The following is a 23,291-nucleotide window of genomic DNA, read 5'->3' on the forward strand; positions in this document are numbered from 1 at the left end:
TCAAAGGATGTGGAGCAGGATGTTGTGACAACAGGTTGGGCAAGGTGAGAAACTCTGTCGTGTGTGTAACAACGTGACTAGTCAAAGTACAGATGCAGTTCTACTTTGGAATTCTCTTCACTCCAAAATTTTACTGTGTTTGAACTTGGTTGTGAAAAGCTGATTTGGTGACATGATTCTATTACATGGCAGTCAATGTAGCAGGGGGCACAAGTTTAGCATTGTGCCAGCTAACTCATTCCTTCAGAACCATATTCAAACAGTAAAAATTTTTAGTGTGGACAAGCCCTTAGTGTGAAACAGCCATACCATTCAGACTGCGACCTGCCCCTGCCAGAGATCAGGGATACCACTCGCTGAGAAATAGCTGTACAATTGCGAGACAGTCACTGTATAGCACCCCTGCACTCGGATACTATATTGGAATGCTGTTCTCAGTCTATCAAGGAAATAATTATACCATTCATGACTAACTTGCCTCAAGAATAATTTTTTAAAACAAATACCTGAATATAATTTGACACTAGCTCCCTCAGACACATTATGTCTTCACTATTACATAGATGAATATACAAAATTTTAAAATGTGAACTGATATCTAACAATTCTTGAAAATAGCCAACTTATTTGTTATATAAACAGAATAGGAAGAATAAACAGAATTTATATTTTATGCTTCCATAATTTAAAATTAACTAGAATAGCATGCAAAGTGCAACCATAAAAGGGGACCAAAGTTTTTAGTTCTTTGTTCCTGCACCAGCTGGGGTTGAAATACTGCCCTAGCAGCTTCCCTCTCACAAAGGTATGGAGATGGAAAGATTGCTATGTGTTACTAACAAGCTTTCTACCACGATGAGAGGCTTTGAAAAATACTGAGCAGAGTCCACTGAAGATGGGGAAGAGAATGTGTGATTTTATTCTTAAAGTTACTAAACACAAAGATAATTAAATCCACTCTTCCGCAAAAACAAAGCACTGAGCACCGTCAGCAAGAGAAACCACAAAAGCCAAGAGCAAGTTGTGCCCAGAAATAGAAACCTTGATGTCCAAAAACTCTCAAAATGATTAATATGCTTTGAAGAATCACAATGAACATTAAACTTCTTGCTTGTTTACACACAGCAATTGTATAGGTTTAGCAAACATGTTGACTAAATAATTTTAGTGCTCTATTGTGTTTAGATGAGGCCTTCATAACTTGAGGTAAATGACTGAAATTAAGTAGAAAATATAGAATGGTGACATCAAATGTTGATACAAATTTAACAAGCACTTACTTAGTTAGCTGCCCTTTGTTTTTGTTGTTGTCAACTCCATTGTACGTAACAGCTGCCAGTTTTCTGCTCCTGTAGTTCTCATAGTGTACGTTGTTAGTGACATCCTTCAGGTCCTGCATGTGAGTTCTGTCAATAGAAGTACAGGCTATCAGCAGAGTTCATTCTTCATGAATATCAAACATGATCTGAAAATCAGATTAGATCACCTTCATTTTGCAGATTTAATAATCCAATCAAATTTATTCTGTCCTATCGAAACAATGAGAATTGGAGAACTTTTTTTTTTTTTTAATATTCTTGTTCCTGGGAGCAACAATATAAATGCCTTCATTTCAAACTTAATGAATGATGGTAGGGTCACAGAAAGGACAGCATATTTTGCACAGAATAGCATTTCAAAATCGAGAGCTTACTCACCTGCTAAAGTAACTAGAGTTCTTCGAAATGCATCACCTGATGGGTGCTCCAGTTCTGGTGTGCCTGTGCCTTTGAATATAGATTTTTGATAGCAGAGATTTTGGGCCAGCAGCAGCAGTTTGGGTGTGTGGTACGGTGCTCAGGGCTAGGGGCAGGGGATTGGGGGTGCTTACCTTGGGATGGGGGGCTCCCACTAGCATCATCCTGCAGCTCCTAGGCGGTGGAGGGGTTGGGGAGGCTCCGCCATGAGCTACCCACAGGCTCCGCCCCTGCAGCTCCCATTGGCTGCGGTTCTGTGGGGAGCACGAGGATGTGTGGGGCACATGTGCAGGCTGGACACTTCTACCAAAAATCTCCAATCAAAGGCACTGGCACACCTGAAGTGGAGCACCCACAGGAACACTACTCCAAGAACTGCAGCATTCCAAACGTTAATATTACAAGTTTTACAAATATAATATATTTTGTAGGTGAACTTGTAAATGAGGAGGACCAATATGAAATATAGCTCTATAGTCTTGTAATAATGCTACATTAGTCCCATCTAAACATTTGTCAGGCAATAAGTTAGAGTTCCAAGCACAAACTTGACTTGAGCTTCCACATTTCAAGCTTAGAAGTAGTACTTCTTGTGTGTCCAAGGTAAAGGTCAAGTACCAACTATTCACAATATCCATTCAGCAGCTCAAAGAAAATCCTCTGGAGTGAAGCTAAGCTGCCAAACAGCAATTGTTATAAGAGATTGGGAAATAAATCTAAAATTGCCCATGATAAAAAAGGCAGAGAGACTCAATCACCTTTTAACACAGGGAATACATCAAATCCTACTTTGGAAAACACCCATCCTGGAAGTACGAAACTAAATGCCTAGACAGCATTACATCAGTACGAACAGAACTTCAATTGTCTGTTGGTTTATCAATTTTCAGGAAAAAATAACCACACACAGGGTGGGCAGGCAATACATCAACATTGCCACTCGCTCAGGATTTGTTTAAACAAAATTATGCCCAAGAGTATGTCTACGTATGTTACATACAATAAAAAAAAAACAACAAAACAAAAACACACACCCCACAGGAATTAGAAAAAACTACCTAATCTAGCCCTCTCCATTACAAGATCTTTGTGTTAAATGTAGCTAATACTTTGCCGAGCCTTTTTGAGTCGATCCCTTTACATATCTTCCATTATTTCCCCTGAAAATTTTATAATCAGTGTTTGGTTTACTGTCAAGTCTAAATTTTCCTTTGCTCAACTTCATGCTAATTAAACTTTGTTCTTCTAGGACAGCATGGTTGAATTTGTATTGTACTGGGTTTTGTTGGGTTAGAAGAAATTTGGGAGTGGCCTACTTTTTTTAAATTATTCCTTGTCATATTGCATAACTAAGGTTTTACTTTGGAACAAAGGACTAATATGTTAAAAAGCAACCAGTTTATTCCACAAGTACTCTCTGTAGTAAGACAGTATAGAAGTATTAAGCAATTATCAAACTCTTGTTCAAGCCTAACTTACTATGATTCAAAGTCTGCCCTCACACACATCCACAATTTCTAGTAACTTCAGCAGGAGTTGCATATTTTGAGTCACAGGTGACAGAACTTAGGCCTTGTACTTTAATTGGAAAAAAAAACTGAAAAGCAATAGAAAAGCTTGCTTTTAATCCAAATTTCCCTTACTGCCATTCTTTCCCATAGGCTTGTTACATTTTAGCAAACTTTTAAAAAGTTGAAAAGTATTATGTACTAAGAGGGCTTCTATTTTGTCCCTCTGCATTTCTGTTTTCATTTCCTGCATATTTCACTGTCATTGATGTTAGGATAGAAACAAGGTTATTGGTCCAGCAAGTTCTAATCCATACTATTTAATGTCAGGAGCACTAGCTGCTCAATCTTTACCTATTCAAATAAATCTTATAAATATGTAAGGGACAAAGACAAAACTTCCATTGCCAATTAGAGAGGAAAAAATATATTCTGGAGGCTGTGTCAGATAGCCGCATTTCATTGATTGTGATTGATGAACAAGTTATGACATGTTATGAGACTATTATTCTTGTATAATGAAGCAAGAGGTCTTGGAATTATAAAGTAAATATTCTGCACTTTTACTTGAAGTAGAAAGCAGATCAATATTCAACATTTGCAGAGGAGTGAAAGATGTCCTTAAAAAAGAATATACAATATAAGGAGGTAGAGAACATAAGTTTCCTTCTCTTATATTCAACTGAACTCCTTTCACAATAGGTGTGCAATGTTCCACATAAACTACTTACCTTATCAACATGTTCCTTAGAATTGTGAAGTCACAGTGTTCACCATTTTCAACTGTGGGGAAGAAGGTAAAATGTAAGTTAAGACAGTGTAACCAAAACTTGTGCCATACATAAGGTAGAGGGAGATGTTGAGATTGAATATATTTGAGTATTAATGTTTTCCTATGTATAAACCTCCTGTTTCTCTACATGTGCCCCCATATTTTTTTCCCAGAGCGAATTTTATACTTTTCATTCCAGATTACATAAAAAAGCTTAACAGACACATATGCAAAACATATCACTCAACCTACCACTGAAATGTAGTAGCTGTTGGACAGTACATAACAATTCAAAAGCTCAGGGCAGAGAGTGAAGAATAATTTCCAAATGAAACAGGTGAATTTAAAGTGACACCAAATTTTAAAGAAGTGTGTTAATTTTTTCAACTATATTGTTACAAATAGCATCTAAGATTACTATAACAAAGACGAGAGAGTTCTAAATTTTAGTGTACACTCAAATGAAACTAACTAAATAATGGCTGTTTAATGTACTGCTTCCTCTACATGGCGAAGTCTCCCAACTTGTGTAAATCTCAGTGCAACAGAGAGAAAAACATTTAAGATATATCATAACAAAATATGATTGTAAAATAAATTAGTAGGGGAATTCAGGGACAAATGTAGTACTTTAAATTACACTTAAAAAGCTGATTAGATTTCAAGTTGACAGTGTCTCCATGCAACTAGAAAGCAATAATCCCAATTGCATTTAATCACGATTCTGGAAGAGACATCTATATATATATGTTTGCAAAGAGCCACTGAACTCTATACTATATATCTGAGACAAATTCCATATAGGATATGTTATAAATTTTGGATTGCCATGTTACCACATAAAAATACAAAATCAATTTTACAAGTGAAGTGACATCAAATTTGGTACCAGGTAAATTCTACCAATTGAACAGATACAGTAGTTAATTTTTGGAAGCTAAAATACCTGAACTTCATAGTACTGGAAGCAGACACAAATGAACAGTTTTATTCATCAACTTTTAAAATATTTACATACGAGTAAAGGTATTTGAACAATCCAGGAACTTTAAGACTATATGTTGACTTCGCCAGAGAGCAAGGGTAAGGCAATCAGCACATAACTGACTAAACTCATTTTCCTAGTCCCCAGTGTCCTGATTTGCCAACTTCTTCCCCAAATAAGGCTCCAACACACCAAGCCAGGTGCCATCACACCCACCAAGTTAGCTCTCCTGAGAACAAAGTCTACCAGGATCAGGAAAATCCTGTTTTTAAAATGTTGGGTGTATTATGTATATTTACTTCAGAAAGACCAAATCAATTTTTAATTACACCCAATTAATCAAAAGTTCTTGAATTAAAAAGGAACTATGTAATCAGACAAAGAATCCTACAGTAAAAGAAAAATGTAGTACAATATATTGACAGCAAATCCCCTTTCAAAAATTTGCCAGTTTACTAAAATCCCAAATATACCAATGCACTCCTGATTTCCAAAGAGAAATTAAATCAAAGTGCACAAATACCCACTGAATTTCATGCTAAAATTGATGGTTCTATTTTAATTGCTAATTTACACAGAGTTTGAAAATCAGGAGCCTGTTAACTATTTATAGACATTTATATAGATGAACACTAACCCAGAAGATGTAGGCCATTACATCACTGCTCAAGTGTATGAGACTGATAAGTGACTAAAATGGAAATTACATGTAGTTCTTTGCTTGTGAATCTGAAGTGTAGCTTTATTTACAGAATACAATATCTGGTGAGTTTGTGTTTATAGATGGGATGGCAATGTAAACCATGGGAGAATTCCAACAGGACTGGAATTCCAGCAGATCTACATAATGACCTTAGTGTCCACTGTTAATGGTCCCAGAATCATTAGCAAACACTGAATCAGATCAGAGTTGTTATTGATGCTCACCCTCTTCCCCCCACCCCCCAAACCACCACTCGGATCTGCACATTTAATGGATTCAGGTTAATTCTACACTTGCACTGTGGTCAGACTAACTGAGCAGACAATATTATCAAAGACCAGGACATAAACATAACTTTACTGAGAACAGTTCACTGCAAAAGAATATTCTGCAAAATTGCACCCCACTGATGATCTTTGTAAGACATCAAGTTCCTTGTTTCACCTTTATTTAGTATGTATTTAAATACACAGTGGCTGAGCAAATCGAGGCCATGCACTCGACCCAATGTATTTGCTTATAGATCAAAGAACTGTGAAAGACACCGTGAATGATTTCTCCACCAGACTGAAAGATAAGTAGTAAGAATAGTAGGAGGAATGGGGGAAGAATGGGAGACAATGGTATGGAGAAGGGGACATGGCAGACAGAGCCCCTGGCATATGGGGAGACAAAGACTCTGGCATCTGGGAAAGGGGATCACAGAGTCCTGGCATTGGGAGGATGTGAACAGGGAGCTTGCGGAGGGGAATGGAGGAATGCAAGGAGCCCCTGGTGTGTGCTATCTAAGCTCAGCCTAGAAAAGCAACAAGGCTTGTGACCCTCTAATACAAATTCATGCAACAGCTATACTCTGCAGTTATTTTACTCCAAATAATTTTAATTTCTGCTTTGACATTCCATTTATATAACATGTGAAATCATACTCCCAATAAAGTATGATTTCTCTGATCATTCTATCAATAGGTGGTATATTCTCATGAGATAGATCAAGGAGACAAGTCTCAAATGAGAGTTATAAAAGTTTGTTTTTAAAGTAAAAACGGTAGCACCATTTAATATTTCAAATGTCTAAACCAAGAGCCTGCCCCCTCCCCCCTCCCAATGTTCTACTGCAGCTGGTTTATACTCTACACCAAAACCCATTTCCTGTCAGACATGCACTTCAAAGAACTACAGCACTTCCTTTAACATATTTGTAAAATATGCTGTTTTGTTTAGTGTTGCATTAACTTGGTTCACAGTTAAGCTGCTTTAAAAAAAATTTGCTTCATAAAGTTTATAGATAAGAATTATTGTGGTAAACACAATGTAAAACAATCTATGGTGGTCACTCCAACGTATGTTGCAGTTGGGTGCATACATATGCAAACCAAAGATAGAATAAAACTTCACTTCGCAAAGGCAGCTGTTGAAGGCTCGGTGTTTGGGTTTTCATGTACCATATTTATCACGCATGCAAAGAGGTAATGAATGGTATGTAGCAGGCAAATAATATTAAATAATAATCGTTATCTCATAAAAACAGTTATCTTCAAATCTATACTAAAGCAGCAAACTACACCTATTTCCACTTACAACGGGTACAAAAAGCAAATATCAAACTTTAATTAGACTTTACATATCGGAGAATGGCATTTGGGTTGTTAAATGAAAATGTATCTTTGAACTCAATGCGAGACGAAAACTTTCAGTATGCTCAACTCTAAGGTCAATGGCTTTAGGAAAAACAACAATTTATTATAGTCTAGTGAAAATAAGATGATCTCCCAGGAATTTTAAATTGTATTTATTCTAGCCTAGATGATCAAACAAACATCCCTAATGCGAAAGCCCCTGGAAACAAGAGACAAGGAAACTGATCGTTTATGTAATAAACCATATGGACATTTCTGCAACACTGAAGTGGAAATATTATGAGCACTAGTAAACAGCTGAACATCAAGCATAATCTTGTTTATGTAATGAAGTATGAACTGAAATTAAAGTAAGATACTGCAGTTTAATTACAGTTCACTGGAAGATACCTCCATGGGTCTTGACCAGATGATTCACAAGCAAAAAACTTAAGTATATCTTTTATAGAACATTTAACTTTGGCAAGACTGCATTTGTTCTGAGGCTGGAAAAAGGATGCTTTACACAAATTGTAGCATTGCTGAACAAAATCTGCAGGTTTTATTAAGTTTTCAGTTGCAAATACTTTAATGTAAGTTCAAATGTTTGAAGCAAAGACTGCAGATTTATTTATAACCCAATGCACTTACATTACAATAGAAAAGCTACAAATACTGAAAAAAGTTTACCTTCTGCAACACCCCAAGGATATTGCCTTCCTCTGACTCTCTTGCCATTGACTTCAATGATCGTATTACTTCCTACCACAGCAAGAGGTAAACGGTCCTAAAAGATAAAAAACAGTATGATTTTTCAATACCAATGTGTGTCTTCTGCCTAAAGATATTGAAATAAAGCATAAGTATAAACTTAATACAAAACAAAGTAGGGTTTTATTATTCTGTAATCCAGCTCACCAAAAGTTCAGGGAAGCTTGTACTATTACTGATATGTACCAGTTACAGGAGATTTATCCAGCTTTGAAATTCCCTGTATTCTGACTGGTCTGTAAGTCTGATTTAAAAATAACCACACAGTTATTTTATAGGCCATAGAGCATGCAAACCATGTACTGACTAACAAGGACTGTCAGCCAGTCCGAATACAGGCTTTTGATCACTGGTTATTTCTCAACCTTTACAGTGATTATGCAATTAACTATTCTTAATGGCTACTATAATGTTTGCTTTGACTGAATCTTGTACTCATAACTTTTGAGTTTATTGCCATCAAAAATGGCTGCCTTGGCTGATGCAGAACTCAATTTTACACACAAGAAAAGCTGTCAATTACTTGAAAGCAACATCTTACAAAGTTAACCCCATCTCTCCCCTATCTCTATTCTGCTTTTCACTCTACAGCAGAGGTGGGCAAACTACAGCCCGCAGGCCACATCCGGCCTGCGGGACTGTCCTGCCTGGCCCCTGAGCTCCCAACCGGGGAGGCTTGCCCCTGCTGTTCCCCTCCCCTGTAGCCTCACCTTGCCATGCCACCAGCGCTCTGGCCCGCTACTCCTGCCGGGCAGTGCGGCGGTGTGGCTGCAAGCTCCTGCTGCTCTGAGTGGCATGGTAAAGGGGCGGGGGGCAGTTGGATAGACGTGGGAGTCCCGGGGGGGGGGGGGGTTGGGGGTGCAGTTAGGGGACAGGGAATGGGGGTGTTGGATAGGGGTGGGAGTCCCGAGGGGTGGACAGGGGTCGGAGCAGTCAGGGGACAGGGAGCAGGGGAGACTGGATAGGAGGCAGGGTCCCAGGGGGCAGTTAGGGGCGGGGGGTCCCAGGAGGGGGCCGTCAGGGGACAAGGAGCGGGGGGGGGGGCGGGGGGAATTGGATGGGTCGGGAGTTCTGAGGGGGGCAATCAGGGGGCAGGAAGTGAGAGGGGACAGATGGGGGCGGGGGCCAGGCTGTTTGGGGAGGCACAGCCTTCCCTTTCCTGCCCTCCATACAGTTTTGGAATCCCGATGTAGCCCTTGGGCCAAAAAGTTTGCCCACCCCTGCTCTACAGGCTAGCAAGATTCATCACCAGATCAACTCCTATATCTGTTTGTGTTTATGCTGGGAGAACCCTAGGTCTTCCCCATTCCAATTCTTTTCAATACACAACGCAAACAAAAATATTACATCTTTTCTAGGAAAAAGAACCTTGTTAAACCATTGGGAATAAAAAGAAATACAGCTGGGGAAAGTGACCGAGGGAAACAAAATATGATGGAATGAAGTATGAGAGAAGGACCAAGGGTTTTCAATTGTTTAAAAGTTTGAGCTTTTCACACTTTGAGGGCCCTTTTCGGTTTTCTGCTGCTTTTCTCCTCAATTGCAGTTTTAGCATACCAATCACGAGAGGGTGCTTCTATTTAACTCTGTAGTAAGCATACCCTGTGCTGTTGCATACCTATGCTTCGGGCCTCCAAGTTTATTCCTTATTTAAAAAAACCAAAACCCTATCAATTATTCTACAGCACTGGTTCAAAACACAAGAGTGTTACTGAAGTGTTCTCTACCACTGATTAATATTTTTAAAGAAGGGATTGAGCACAGGATATAGTTACTACATTCTATAGGAAATGCTTTTAAATAAATTATTTGTATTATGGCAGCACTCAGGACCCCCAAACAAAGTTCAAGGACCCACTATGCTACGCACAGTACAGACAAGATAGAATACAGCCATAGTTCACAAATGTACAGGTGGATGACATGAACAATGGTGACAGATTGGAAGGATAAGGAGGTAATAAACCATCATATAAGAGTTAAATGTATATTGACTATAGTTTTCATTCTAAAATTTATTTTTAAGTAGGGTTGTTGATTAATTGCAGTAATTCACATGATTAACTAAAAAATTAATCGCGATTAAAAAAATTACTCATGATGAATTGCTGTTTTAATTACACTGTTAAAGAATAGAATACCAATTGAAATTTATTAAATATTTTGAATGTTTTTCTACATTTTCAAATATATTGATTTCAATTACAACACAGAATAGAAAGTGTACAGTCACTTTATATTATTGTTATTAAAATATCTGCACTGTAAAAGTTAAACAAAACAGTATTTTTCAATTCACCTCATAAAAGTACTGTAGTGCAATCTCTTTATTGTGAAAGTGCAAATGTAGATTTTTTTTTTGTTACATAACTGCACTCAAAAACAAAACAATGTAAAACTTTAGAGCCTACAAGTCCACTCAGTCCTACTTCTTTTTCAGCCAATCGCTAAGACAAACAAGTCTGTTTACATTTCCATGCTGATGATGCTCATTAAAAAAATAATGTGTCATTTAAATTTGTGACTGAACTCCTTGGGGGAGAACTGTATGTCCCCTGCTCTGTGTTTTACCCACATTCTGCCATATATTTCATCTTAAAGCAGTCTTGGATGATGACCCAGCATGTTGTTTGTTTGAAGAACACTTTCACTGCAGATTTGACAAAATGCAAAGAATGTACTAATGTGAGATTTCTAAAGATAGCTGCAGCACTTGACCCAAGGTTTAAGAATCGGAAGTGCCTTCCAAAATCTGAGAGGGACGAGGTGTGAAGCATGCTTTCAGAAGTCTTAAAAGAGCAACAGTCCAATGCAGGAACTACAGAACCCGAACCACCAAAACAGAAAATCAACCTTCTGCTGGTGACAGCTGACTCAGATGGAGAAAATGAACATGCGTCAGTCTGCACCATTTTAGATGGTTATCGAGCAGAACCCATCATCATCATGGATGCATGTCCTCTGGAATGGTGGTTGAAGCATGAAGGGACATACAAATCTTTAGCACATCTGGCATGTAAATATCTTGCGACACCGGCTCCAACAGTGCCATGAGAACATTTGTCCTCACTTTCAGGTGACATTGTAAACAAGAAGCGGGCAGTATTGTTTCCAGCACATGTAAACAAATTTGTTCGAGCGACTGGCTAAACACGAAATAGGACTGAGTGGACATGTAGGTTCTAAAGTTTGATGTTTTATTTTTGAATGCAGTAATTTTTGTGCATAATTCTAAATTTGTAAGTTCAACTTTCATTATAAAGAGATTGCACTACAGTACTCATATTAAGTGAATTGAAAAATACTGTTTTATTTTTACAGTGCAAATATTTAAAAATAAAGTGAGCACTGTGCACTTTGTATTCTGCATTGAAATTGAAATCAATATATTTGAAAATGTGGAAAACATCCAAAAAATTTTAAATAAATGGTATTCTATTATAGTTTAACAGCACGATTAATTTTTTTAATCACTTGACAGCCCTACTTTTAAGCAGGGTGTTAGATTATTCAAAAGCTCATTAAAATGGTCTCTAAAAAAAGGAAAAAGTCATTAATTCCAACAAAATTGCCATCTGCAGGCTTGAGTGAAGTTTCTGTGTGGTCTATTTGGGGAGGATGGGGCCTGAGTTTAGTGGCCTGCTAAGCAAGGGTAAGAATTTCCTAACAAGGCTCTAGCCAGCCATCCTTCGTTCCCTACTACCTTTAGCATCCCTTGACAAGGAGGTGGGTCTAATTTAGGGAGAACAGAAGTTTAAAAAGCCAGCTCGCAAGCAGAGGAGCTAGTGAACAGGAGCAGCAAACAGGGGAGTTCAGTGAGGGAGTTCTCCAGGTGAAGGAGGAGTGAGTACGTGATCCTTGGGGTGAGTTTGTTGTGTGCTTGCTTGCCATATGCCTGCTTGATTGAAGTTTATAGTTTGGTCTGTGTGTTGAGCCTAGGCTGAGAGTTTCCTAAAAAGTTTCTAGCCTGCTATCCTTTTATACTTAGAATCTCTTGACAAGGGGGCAGGGCTAACTCAAGGAGAACAGGGGTTTAAAAAGCCAGCTTGTAATTGACCAGATGAGCTAGTGAACAGGGGACTTTTGCTAGAGAGTTCAGAGAGGGAGCGAGAGAGCCAGAGACACCTAATAAATATTCTCTAACTTAGGCCAATAATCACCCCACTCAAAAAAAATATACACACAGAGAACAAACAAACAACCCTGCAAGATTAAAAATAATCAAGGCAGAAGTCGAGCAACAGAGTTGGGGGCTATCCAGTTTATTGCACTGAATGCAGCATATATGTTTACCTGCCTTGTGGGGAGGTGGCATGTTTGTGCATTTGGTGCAAGCAACTCATGGCCCTCAGAGACAGAGTACGGGCTCTTGAAACCAGAGTGACTGAACTGGAGATAGAGAGAGACAAAGTGGTAGACAGACGAGACTTTCCGGGACACAGCAGAACAGTCCCATCCCAGTCTGACAGCCTTTATGCTGCTGAGGAGGATGGAAGTCTTGAGGAAGGAGAACATCAAGCTGGAGTGGAGAAAAATGATCCCTTAGTTGGAACCCTTCTTCCAGATGATGCCATGGCATCCTCTCGCACTGAGGATACCTCTCCAGGGGAGGGGATCCCTGTTATTAGGAAGGGACAGGCAATAGTAATGGGGGATTTGATTATTATAAACATAGAGCTGGGTTTATGATGTCCAGGAGAAGTGCATGGTGAATTGCCTGATGAGCGTGAAGGTTATAGATCTCAAGACATGTAGACAGACTTATGTGCAGTACTGGGGAGGAGCTGGTGGTCGTGGTACATGTAGGTGGTACACTCGTTGAGGGTGGATTAAATTATGTTGACAGGAGGGCTCTCTCCTGTCAGCACAGAGCAGCTATACAAGAGATCTTACAGTGGTGCAGCTGCATCAGTACAGATGTGACACCATATGTTCTCTAGTGTAGACATAGCCTTAGGCTTCTTGGTAGCAGTCTCGGTAGCGCTTTCAGTTCCACACGCAGAGACAGACAGACAGGCTGAACTGCAGGGTATCAATGAACGGATGAGATAGTGTTCAGAGGAGGGGTTTAGGTTTATCAGGAACTGGGGAACCTTTTGGGAAAGGAGGAGCCTACATAGGAAAGATGGGCTATACCTAAACCACCACAGAACCAGACTTTTTAAAGCATATAAAATTTAAAAAGTCAAGGGAGTTTTTAAACTAAGGATCGGAGGAATGATCACAGGTGCAGAGAAGCACATGGTTCAGACAGACACATCCTGTAGTGGAGGATTTATTAAAGGGGATACTCTATATTCTAATAAAGAGGAGAGGATATAACTTACTAAATACAGGTAGGAACTGAAGAGAAGCAGTCAAACAAAGAAGTCCCATTCCATCACATCACATGAAGGCAGACAACTAAAGACTGACAAATTTATAAGTGCTATGGTTGAAGTCTAAATACTAAGATAGGTGAACTTGAATGCCTGGTATTAAATGAGAATATTGACATAACAGGCAACACAGGAACTTGGTGCAATGATGATAACCAATGGGACACAGTAATACCAGGCTACAAAATATACAGGAATGGCAGAGTAGGTCGGGGAGTGGCAGTATACATGCAAGTCAGCAGAGTAAATATCTTAAATGAATCAAACAGTATCACAGAATTTCTATGGATAGAAATTCCACGATTGAATAATAAGAGTATAGCAGTAGGAGTATGCTACCAGTCACTCTACTGGTGACTGTGAAATGCTCAGGGAAATTAGAGAGGCTACAAAAACAGAAAACCTAATAATAATGGTGACTTTCAGCTATCCCCATGTTGTCTGAGAACATGTGGGCTCAGGATGGGATGCAGAGATAAAATTCCTAGACACCATTAATGTCTGCTTCTTGGAGCAGCTAGTCCTGGAGCCCTCAAAAAGGGCAAGATCTTCCCTTGCCCCTAAAATGAAATTATCTAGTGGTGAACAATATGTTGCAAAATGCAAAAATTATCTACCTTTATCTTTTTAACCAGCTTATTCTCTTCTTCATCATCTGTTTCTGGAAATTCGTATATTTTAATTTTGTGTTCTTGGATTTCTTTCATAATCTAAAAGAGAAAACATTGAGTTACTAACAGTCAAACAATCAGTAAAATTATTACTGAAGCATGCATTATTTACTTGCTGTTACCTGGTCATTCTACTCCCTCCATTTGGCATTGGGGAATTCTCTTTTTTAAACTGACTTCTGCAATGAAGTTAATGCCTCAGATGACTGCTAGTGTATGTGAAAGATAGGTGTAGTATGCTCAGCAAATCCCCCAATAATCTAATTTTTGGAAACTTGCCTGAAATTTAACCTTGGAATTTTCCATTTATTGCACATAATCTAAACAAACTGTTCTTTCAATAAAACTTTTTTTTTTCACAAAAGTTTAAATGATTTTCAAGCATAGCTAAATAATACAAGTTCCTACTGTAGTTACTGTTGTCACTCCTACTTCTGTTCACCTCCAGCTCAGCTGAATTGGCACTGCTTGAAGCAGTGTCACCTGCCTGTCCCTCCCAGCAGAATTTGAGGCAGGTGGACTGACTCCAGTGGCAAGCATAGAACAAAAATGAAAATGTTAGTGAAAATTTAAGAGCAGCTGAGTGTCTTAAAAAATTAAGACACTCACTCTCCTAATTTCTAAATTACCTATTTGCAAGTTATTTTTAATAAATCTGATTTCAGTTGTCCAGAATTTTGGAATAGGAAAGGGCTATACCATTTAAAGACAGACATTGCTGTGGCTAGAGGATGTAGTGTTTGGTATATCATTTTGCAGCTTGAGAGAGGTTTCTAGTATGCAACTCTAGTGCAAGGTTTTATTTTCAAGAGAAATTGAAGAATGGCAACAAAAATATACAACATATTAAACAAGTTGCATACTTATTACCAATAAGCAACAACATTCTGCCACCTTCCTCCTATCCTTGTACATGAAGTTTTACATCAGAAAAATATCACAAAATGGAGTTCATGTCTGCTCTCCCATCGAGACCAGGAGTTGCATTCCCTTTATAGTCCCAAACCCAATTTTTTCACCATGCTGTCTACCTAACTTATATTACAACTGTCTTTTCAGAAGCTGGATCCTCTAGAAACTTGCACTAGAAACAGTACAAAAAAAAAACTTGCCTCTTCACTTTCCCATCCTGTCTCCCCACACTCCCCCAAAAAGAACAAATTATGCCACTGCGATTATTCACTCTGTAGCCACTGAGGAGATGAATCTTAAGCCCACTCTACAAATCTAATGCATTTAGAACAATTTTGCAGCCACACCTATATTACAATATCACTACCTTTAAAATTTAAATACTGGAGTTCTGATAAGAAGCTTAAGATTAACTGTCACATATAATGTCCTTTAGCTAGCTACTTGCTCTTCTTTAGTCTTGATGGTTTCATGCACTTAATTTGTTACCATTTCCATACAACTAATGAGACTGGTAAAACAGGCATTATTTCACACTCCGTTCTATAACTCTCTCAACTTTGAAAGCTCTCTTTCATGCTGTCACTGTTAAAAGACAAATTCAGTGAACATATTTTACTCATCAAGAATCCCACAGCACTTTTAATATTTCTCCCCCAAGGATAAGATCATTCCACCAATATATTCAAAACTAGTGGTATATGTTACTCAGTTTTGCAGCTTTGAGGTACTGCTTCGGGGTTTAATCTTAACTGTATGAAAAATTAAAACTAGCCACATGGAAACCAAAGCGCTAAATCAGGCTATGTTGTAAACATAGATGAATCTTTCAACTCACCTGTTTTTTAAATTGTTGGCATTCCTCAGGTGTAAGTGTGTCTGCTTTGGCAATAAGTGGAATGATATTGACTTTTTCATGCAGGCGCTTCATAAACTCAATATCCAAAGGCTTAAGTCTGAAAAACAACATTAAGGTCTTGTAATTTAAATTCTTTAAGCACTGAACATTAGATCCCCTAAAAAAATATGCTGTTTTCCACAGCATTTATCAAACTTAAGACTGTAAGAACAGCCATACTGGGTCAGACAAAAGGTCCATCTAGTCCAGTATCCTGTCTTCCGACAGTGGCCAATGCCAGGTGCCCCAGAGGGAATGAACAGAACAGGTATTCATCAAGTGATCCATCCCCTGTCGCCCATTCTTTTGAAAACTCCCCTCCTTGAGGAAAATGCAACCAATTTTAATCCACTTCAACTCTCATGTAGTGTTTAAGGCTAAACTCTTTCAATGTACAGCTCATATGCGCCCGACAGGCAGTCCTGCCTGCGCTTTGGAAACGCTGACTTACTGGAAGTAAAATGGATGAGTGCACTTGTTACTGCATAAGTCTCTTTAATAGTAGCAATAGGATATTGTTCACTTTAATGATATGACGCTTGAAAGAAAGTTCTGGAGACAAGAAGAAGGTGGAATACCACTGAACATTTATATAATGTGGGCTATAGGTTTCTTGATAATGCTACAGGAGAGTGATTAACTGGAGCATGAACTCCAGGTCTGTCAATTTTAAAGTGTTCAATTTTATTCTTTGCAAAATAATTTTCAAGTTATTTCTCCTGACAGACTGAGAAGCCACAGGGCTGACTAAAATAAAAAGCAAGCTTCCTTACATAGCACTACCAAAAATCTTCACATGTGACATTCAGAAATACCCTTGTTTATTCCAAGCCTGGGCCCCTCAAACAGGGAGACCACCAACTATGGTTACGTAATATGGACAAGTATCCACTAGGATGATATCAAACTCATTTTCATTTGTTTCTCCATGCCTGATGGTAAGACCATCATCAAGACTACAGTCATGGGAAGAGATGATCTTGTTAGTGATGGACATGGGACACTTCAGACATGATTCACAACTTTGTCTAGCATTTCTGTCTGCTCAGGTTAAAGCAGTTCTATTGTACAAAAGCTGTAAGTTTTTCCCCAGAGCTCTAAAAATTGGCAGTCTCCCTACACTTCATTCTCGTGCATTTTTTCCTAATTTTATCATGGCAGGAATTCATTAATGCCATCCACCATTCTTTAAACCAAAAGACCTAAATAATCTAAATACTCAAACTTCTTAAACCTTGCCTACCATAAGGATGCACAATTAGATAATTTGCTGTATAGTGCTAAACCTTCCATCAATCCTGTGAAACAACCGGACGTTCCCAATACAGTTTGTTGTAAAAGCACTTAAGTAGTGTTCTGAACCATCATAATGTGAGAGAAATTCAGATGCAGCTGACCCGTGAAGCAGCTAACCTTGTTAAGCATACTTTTCCAACTTCCTAAGCCCTGAGATTATGACTCTCCATGCAGTAAATCAGCCTTTGTGGTTGCCACATCTCAAAAAAAGATATATTGGAATTGGAAAGGTTCAAAAAAAGAAACAAAAATAATTAGGGATTTGGAACAGCTTCCATATTAGGAGAGATTAATAAGACTAGGACTTTTCAGCTTGGAAAAGAGATGACTAAGGGGGGATATGACAGAGGTCTATAAAATCATGACTGGTATGGAGGAAGTAAATAAGGAAGTGTTATTTATTCCCTCTCATAACACAAGAACTAGGGGTCACCAAATGAAATTAATAGGCAGCAGGTTTAAAACAAAGGGAAGTATTTCTTCACACAACAGACAGTCAAAAAAGGACTAGATAAATTCATGGAGGATAGCTCCGACAATGGCTATTAGCCAGGATGGGCAGGGATGGTGTCCCTAGCCTCTGATTGCCAGAAGCTCAGAATGGGCAACGGAATGGATCACTTGATGATTACCTGTTCTTTTCATTCCCTCTGGTGTTGGCCACTGTCAGAAGATAGGATATTGGGCTAGATGGACCTTTGGTCTGACCCAGTATGGCCATTCCTATGTTATGTTTGATATGACCCATCAAGAACATGATCTGAAAAGAAAGCCAATTCCTATCTCTATACAAATAAACTTCATGGTGCAGCAGTTTCCCATGGAGCTGACCTCTGTTCAGAACTTGTCAAGGCCACCCCTATAGTCTAAGGCAGTGGTTCCCAAAATTTTCGGGGTCACACCCCCCCTTACCCTTGTCCGACCCTCCCCCACCAAAGCTGGAGTCAGGAGCAGGGTGGGCGGCTCCTGGGGGATGGGTAGGAGAACATGGACAAGGTTAAAGGGGGGCAAGGCTGGGGCCACACCTGTGGCCAGGGCCTCAACGAGGCCGCAATCAGGGACCGAGGCTGGTTATGGAGCTGTGGTCAGGGTCCAAGGCTGGGGCCAGTTGCAGAGCCGGGGCCATGGCCAGAGCTGAGCGGGGCTGGGTTGTGCTCCCCCCCCGTCCCCCATGAGGGCTAGCTCGGGCCCCCCCAAATGTTCCTCCACACTCCCCATAGTTTGGGGACCTCTGGTGTAAGGGCTAAGTTTGATAAGAAAGCAACAGAAGTGAATCTATCTCCCCTTTGACAAGAGATACCTAGCAGTGTGGTCAACCCCCTTTTGCTTAGAGAATAATAGCTCAAATTCAGAGTCTGTTCTCTTGCCTGCCAATAACAACACTAGGCCACTTGAATGGTTCTCTCCTCTTATTTATTTGGAACAGAGCACAAATTGCAAGATTTAATTAAAATGTACTCTACAGTTACAACTGTTTCCCAGTTTAAACTGAAACTGACCTACATTTAATTCAATATTCTGAAAAGAGCGAAGAACTTTGAGTGTCAAATGTCAACAGTACAGTGGCACATTCTTCACCTAGATGATTGTTCGATAAAGTAGAATAACCATTTGGGTATCAATAAGGAATAAAGTTTGTTACTTTCATTTGTTTCTTAGATTCTGTGCTTTGATATTCTAATATTTTAAATGTAAGATGTATTAGACAAATATAGAGTTGAGGCATTATGACAAAACAGCTAGACCTCCAAGACTAATAGTCCAGGAATGTATCTTGGAAACGTGCTACTCTGATATAACATGTACAGATATGACTTCAATAAAAAGCTACATTATAAAAAAAAAGTTTATACTGGGATTAGATCAGGCCACTGTCAACAGATTTGACTTTGTTTATATTTATACTAGCTTCTCATTTAAATTTCTCCCCCACACTTGAATTTAGTACAGGACTGTTCAGGCCAGATTGCCAGAACTGGAGGTTTTTCGCCTTCCTCTGTAGCATGGGTCATGGGTCACTTGCTGGAGGATTCTCTTCTCCTTGAAGTCTTTAAACCATGATTTGAGGACTTCAATAGCTCAGATATAGGTGAGAGGTTTATCGCAGGAATGGGTGGGTGAGATTCTGTGGCCTGCATTATGCAGGAGGTCAGACTAGATGATCATAATGGTCCCTTCTGACCTTAATATCTATGAATGGATACTACATTTGCAGGGGCAACACAAGCTTCCGCATTCCACCAAAATAACCTACTCCTGGTCTAAAGGACAAACCCTATGGCTGAGAATTCTGTTCAGCTTCCATGCTGATTAAGTTATCTGAAGGGCCAAGACAGTTAACAAGACTGGCAATTGCATGAAGAGGTCCACCATGAGTGGATTTATTCAGTTTATTTCACTTAAGCAGCTGGGAAACTGGATTCAAATCAGCAAAAGGCGGTGTACACTTCAACTCATCTTGTACTTTTAAAATCTATGAGAAATAGAGATTGTTTGTTCCCATAGACAAATACTGGAATCTTATTTATACAGTGCTATCGAACCCAGACGGGCTGGCAAAGGCTAAAATTTTCTAAAATGCTACATGCACCTGAATTTCTTTAAATAATATTTATAAGGATTCAAAGCTGTAATCCAATAAAACCTTGTGGAAAGATACTTAATTCCACATATACAGTAGCTAGTGGTAAGTGTTAACTTTTCAACTATAGTTAAAAATCAAAACTTCCATTAAGCATCAAAAACAATGCATATTAAATTTGTTAAGAAAATCTGTTTGGCGATGTGATCCCATTTTACCATGTCCAGGCCAAAAGCTTCAAAAATTAACACAAATCGGAGGGGGGGAAATACTGAAGCAGAGAAGTATTTCACAATGTCATCTGCTGTTGTAAACAGAAGTACTGGAGCTAACAGCCTCATAAATAAAAAGGGAGGGGATAATGCCAGGGAGTTTTCCGTGAGAGATCCAATCCTGGAACTCAATCCCAATTCTGGGTGACTACAACCCAGTTTGTTAATCTACTGGGCATGCTATCAGGTTCACTTAATTTCTCAAGCTATTGCTGAGGGTGTGCATGGTCTTCAGTGGAAAGGAGTTTGCTGTCCTTATGTGTATTTTTCAGTGGTTGGGGCAGTCTTTCTGGATTTAATGTGATTATTTTTCATGAACATACAAGTGCTAACACTTCAGTTCAATTTTATTTTATGAAAATATTTAAGAATTTTAAAACCAAGAGGGCAAAGAAAAGACACCTACTCTACACATATTTTTGCCCATTGTAAATGGAGTTTTATTTTATTCAGAATAGAGAGAAAGATGTGTTTCACTTGACAATGACAATTATATAGGCCACAGTGAGCCCTGGAGACAAGATCAGACCATGTAACACCATAAAAAACAGGTAGGAAATGAGTAATATTCTTTACAGATAAGGCAACATCTTTAAGAGAAAAAAAACGAAAAAATGGTAACTAGGCCTCGGTCACTTTATGTTCCCTGAGTACACTTAAGTGTTCGTGATTCAATGGTATTTTGGGGCAGTGTCACATTCTGGGGTGCGATCCAGACCAGCAAAGGGCTGTGTCATAACCCTGCCCCATAACCATGGGTGCCTCACAATGCTTTGCTATTGGAGCTTCCAATCTAAGGTACTCACAACTAGCCTGCCAGTATGCAAGTCACACCCTGAGTATCCGTGTGCTAGACAACACTGGTTCAGCAGCTCTGACTTCAGCAGCCTACCTACAGCCCTACCCTGGCTTCCACCAGCCTTGGTTACTACTTTGCAGGGTGGCCCTTGCTTTCCATTTCTAGTTTTTAAGGTACAAATGTAACAAGCAGAGAAAGTCACTCACAAATTAATCAAAGTTGTAATACCACAATAAACTGCTGTACACCTCCAATATCAGATCAACATGGCCCAAGATCAAGTACTTCAAAAGTGCAATTTTCTGTCTCCCCCACTAGAGAGAAGTCTGACCAAGTTAAAAGTGAGATGGAGTGGAAAGTGGAAAGTTTGCATAATAGTGAAATCTGTGAATTAAAGTAGAATTTCAGTATCAGGAGTTTTCAATTCACTGAACGAAAGCCATGCTAAGTTCCAATATGAATTTATGGCAAATGAGCTACTTAAATATATAGGTACATTTCCCCTCCCTTTTGAGTTATCATTTGAGTTCAAAGAAAGTTTAAAATTTGTTGGCTGAGTTCTGGGAGCATCTTCTACAGTTCAAATTTTTAATAAATTGCGTGATAATTAATACAGAAGTGGCATTAGGGGAATGAAAGACATACGAATGTTCACAAATGGGATAAACTGACAATTTTTTTCTTGGTAACTAATCCTATTTCTTGGTATTCTGATTTATTACAGGTCTGGTTTGTTAGTGTTTGAGAAGCCAAATTAAATTATCCCATGAAATTAACCATAGCCTGAGTCTATAGGTTGAATAATCCTGACCTGGAATTTTGCATATTTTAGGAATGCAAAAGTTTGAAGGTGCATTTGAGATAGAATTAGGGGGGAAAGGCACATTAAAGTATTAAGATACTAACCCATGTCCTGAAGGAGCAATGAAGTACAAACAACACTGCACCCTATTATCTGGCATCTGACGTCGATTCACACGAGATTCTGCATTCAGGTAGTCTTCAAACTTACTGTCAATGTAGTCAATAACAGGTTGCCAACTACAGAGTGTACATAAATAAAAACCTGTAAGACCAGTTATACATATCACATATGCATTAAACATCAATTTATGAGATACACATACTGTTTGTCTGTTTTCAGCAGTCAGTGTATGTACAGTATTGCTAGAGTATCTAGTTTAAAAATACTGAGATATTTAAATGTAGGAGGAGAGATGGACAAATTATAGTCTAAACCACTTAAAATAACAAAACTTTATTTTTAACTTGAAATGTTAACCAATACATTCCTAAATCCTAGAAACTTAGATTAAGAGCTGCTCTTATAGTCAACAGAATTTTGAACTGTAATTATGTGCATTGCAAGTAAATATGAATTGTTATTACAATATAAACTCAAATATGCTAAGTAGTGCACAAAGTAAAAGGGAAAGAATAAAGGATTAAATGTTAAAAAAAGACAAATAGCACCATAGCTTTAAGACAACAGTCCACATGCCCACTGAAAAGCCCTTTAAACACAACTATCCACTGTAATGGTATTAAACTGAACACTTACGAACAGTAACTAAAGGAATACTCTTTGCAGGATATCAAAGGATTCTAATCCTGTGATATCATAGAAATAATTAGTTTCAGCTTCTTGGGAGCAATGATAATGCACAAAAGGCTGAAGATTCTGTTCACATTCGAGCTAGTTAGAGAGAAGCTGAAAGCATTTTAACCAAATTAAAATAGCAATAGGCAAATCAGCTTTTAAAATAAAATTTCTGGCTAATAGAGAAATATTGCCCATACAAATGTATAAAAGTTTAAAGAAGTAAACCTTATGATTTAAAAGAAAAACTGGCATCTTTAAAAATGAGTTTTGATACTAAATGATCACAAGGACAATATTATGCAAATTTACTTTGGGAGATAAGAAAGTAATTTCTTACCAATTGCTATTATCCACTGCATCTCCAAATCCTGGTGTGTCAACTATTGTGAGTAGTAACTGAACACCACCTTCTTTGATTAAAACTTTTGACTGTTCAACCTATAAGATTAAAAGGATTTAAATTCTCATATAGTAATTATAAAAACAACAATGATTTTATGTCACTTATTTCAATGCAAAAAACCCACAGACTCAATGTGTCTAGACAGCCATTAGAATACAAATCATATATCAACAATTACAGACTTGGGGAACTTCACAGTTCAGAATGGAAGCTGCAAAGACTCATTCTGCCTATGTCATCTGACTTTTTATTTAAGCTTTAAGACAAAGTGAGGAAAACTGGATACTATCAATGTTAGAAAATCTATTTGTAAAGTATGTGGAGAGGAGCTTAATATTTTCAATAGCTGATAGTACTATCTAATATTTTCACTGGTCGGCAGCATTA

The 23,291-nt window shown here is 38.5% G+C and overlaps 1 protein-coding gene across 8 annotated transcripts in view; it reads right to left on the reverse strand.

Moving 5' to 3' along the window:
* SEPTIN7 (septin 7) overlaps positions 1–23,291 on the reverse strand; it is a 124,958-nt gene that overhangs the window by 15,485 nt on the left and 86,182 nt on the right. For all 8 annotated transcript variants that reach the window (XM_043540610.1, XM_037890061.2, XM_037890057.2 and 5 more), the window contains 7 exons: positions 22,839–22,939; positions 21,805–21,939; positions 15,891–16,008; positions 14,087–14,179; positions 8,011–8,107; positions 3,976–4,027; positions 1,281–1,406 (listed from right to left, as the gene is read on the reverse strand). In XM_043540610.1, the coding sequence (XP_043396545.1) occupies positions 1,281–1,406; positions 3,976–4,027; positions 8,011–8,107; positions 14,087–14,179; positions 15,891–16,008; positions 21,805–21,939; positions 22,839–22,939 (722 nt within the window). The remainder of the gene's footprint in view (positions 1–1,280; positions 1,407–3,975; positions 4,028–8,010; positions 8,108–14,086; positions 14,180–15,890; positions 16,009–21,804; positions 21,940–22,838; positions 22,940–23,291) is intronic.

This window comes from Chelonia mydas, chromosome 2 (assembly GCF_015237465.2).
Source record: "Chelonia mydas isolate rCheMyd1 chromosome 2, rCheMyd1.pri.v2, whole genome shotgun sequence".
In the NCBI taxonomy this organism is placed as follows: domain Eukaryota; kingdom Metazoa; phylum Chordata; order Testudines; family Cheloniidae; genus Chelonia; species Chelonia mydas.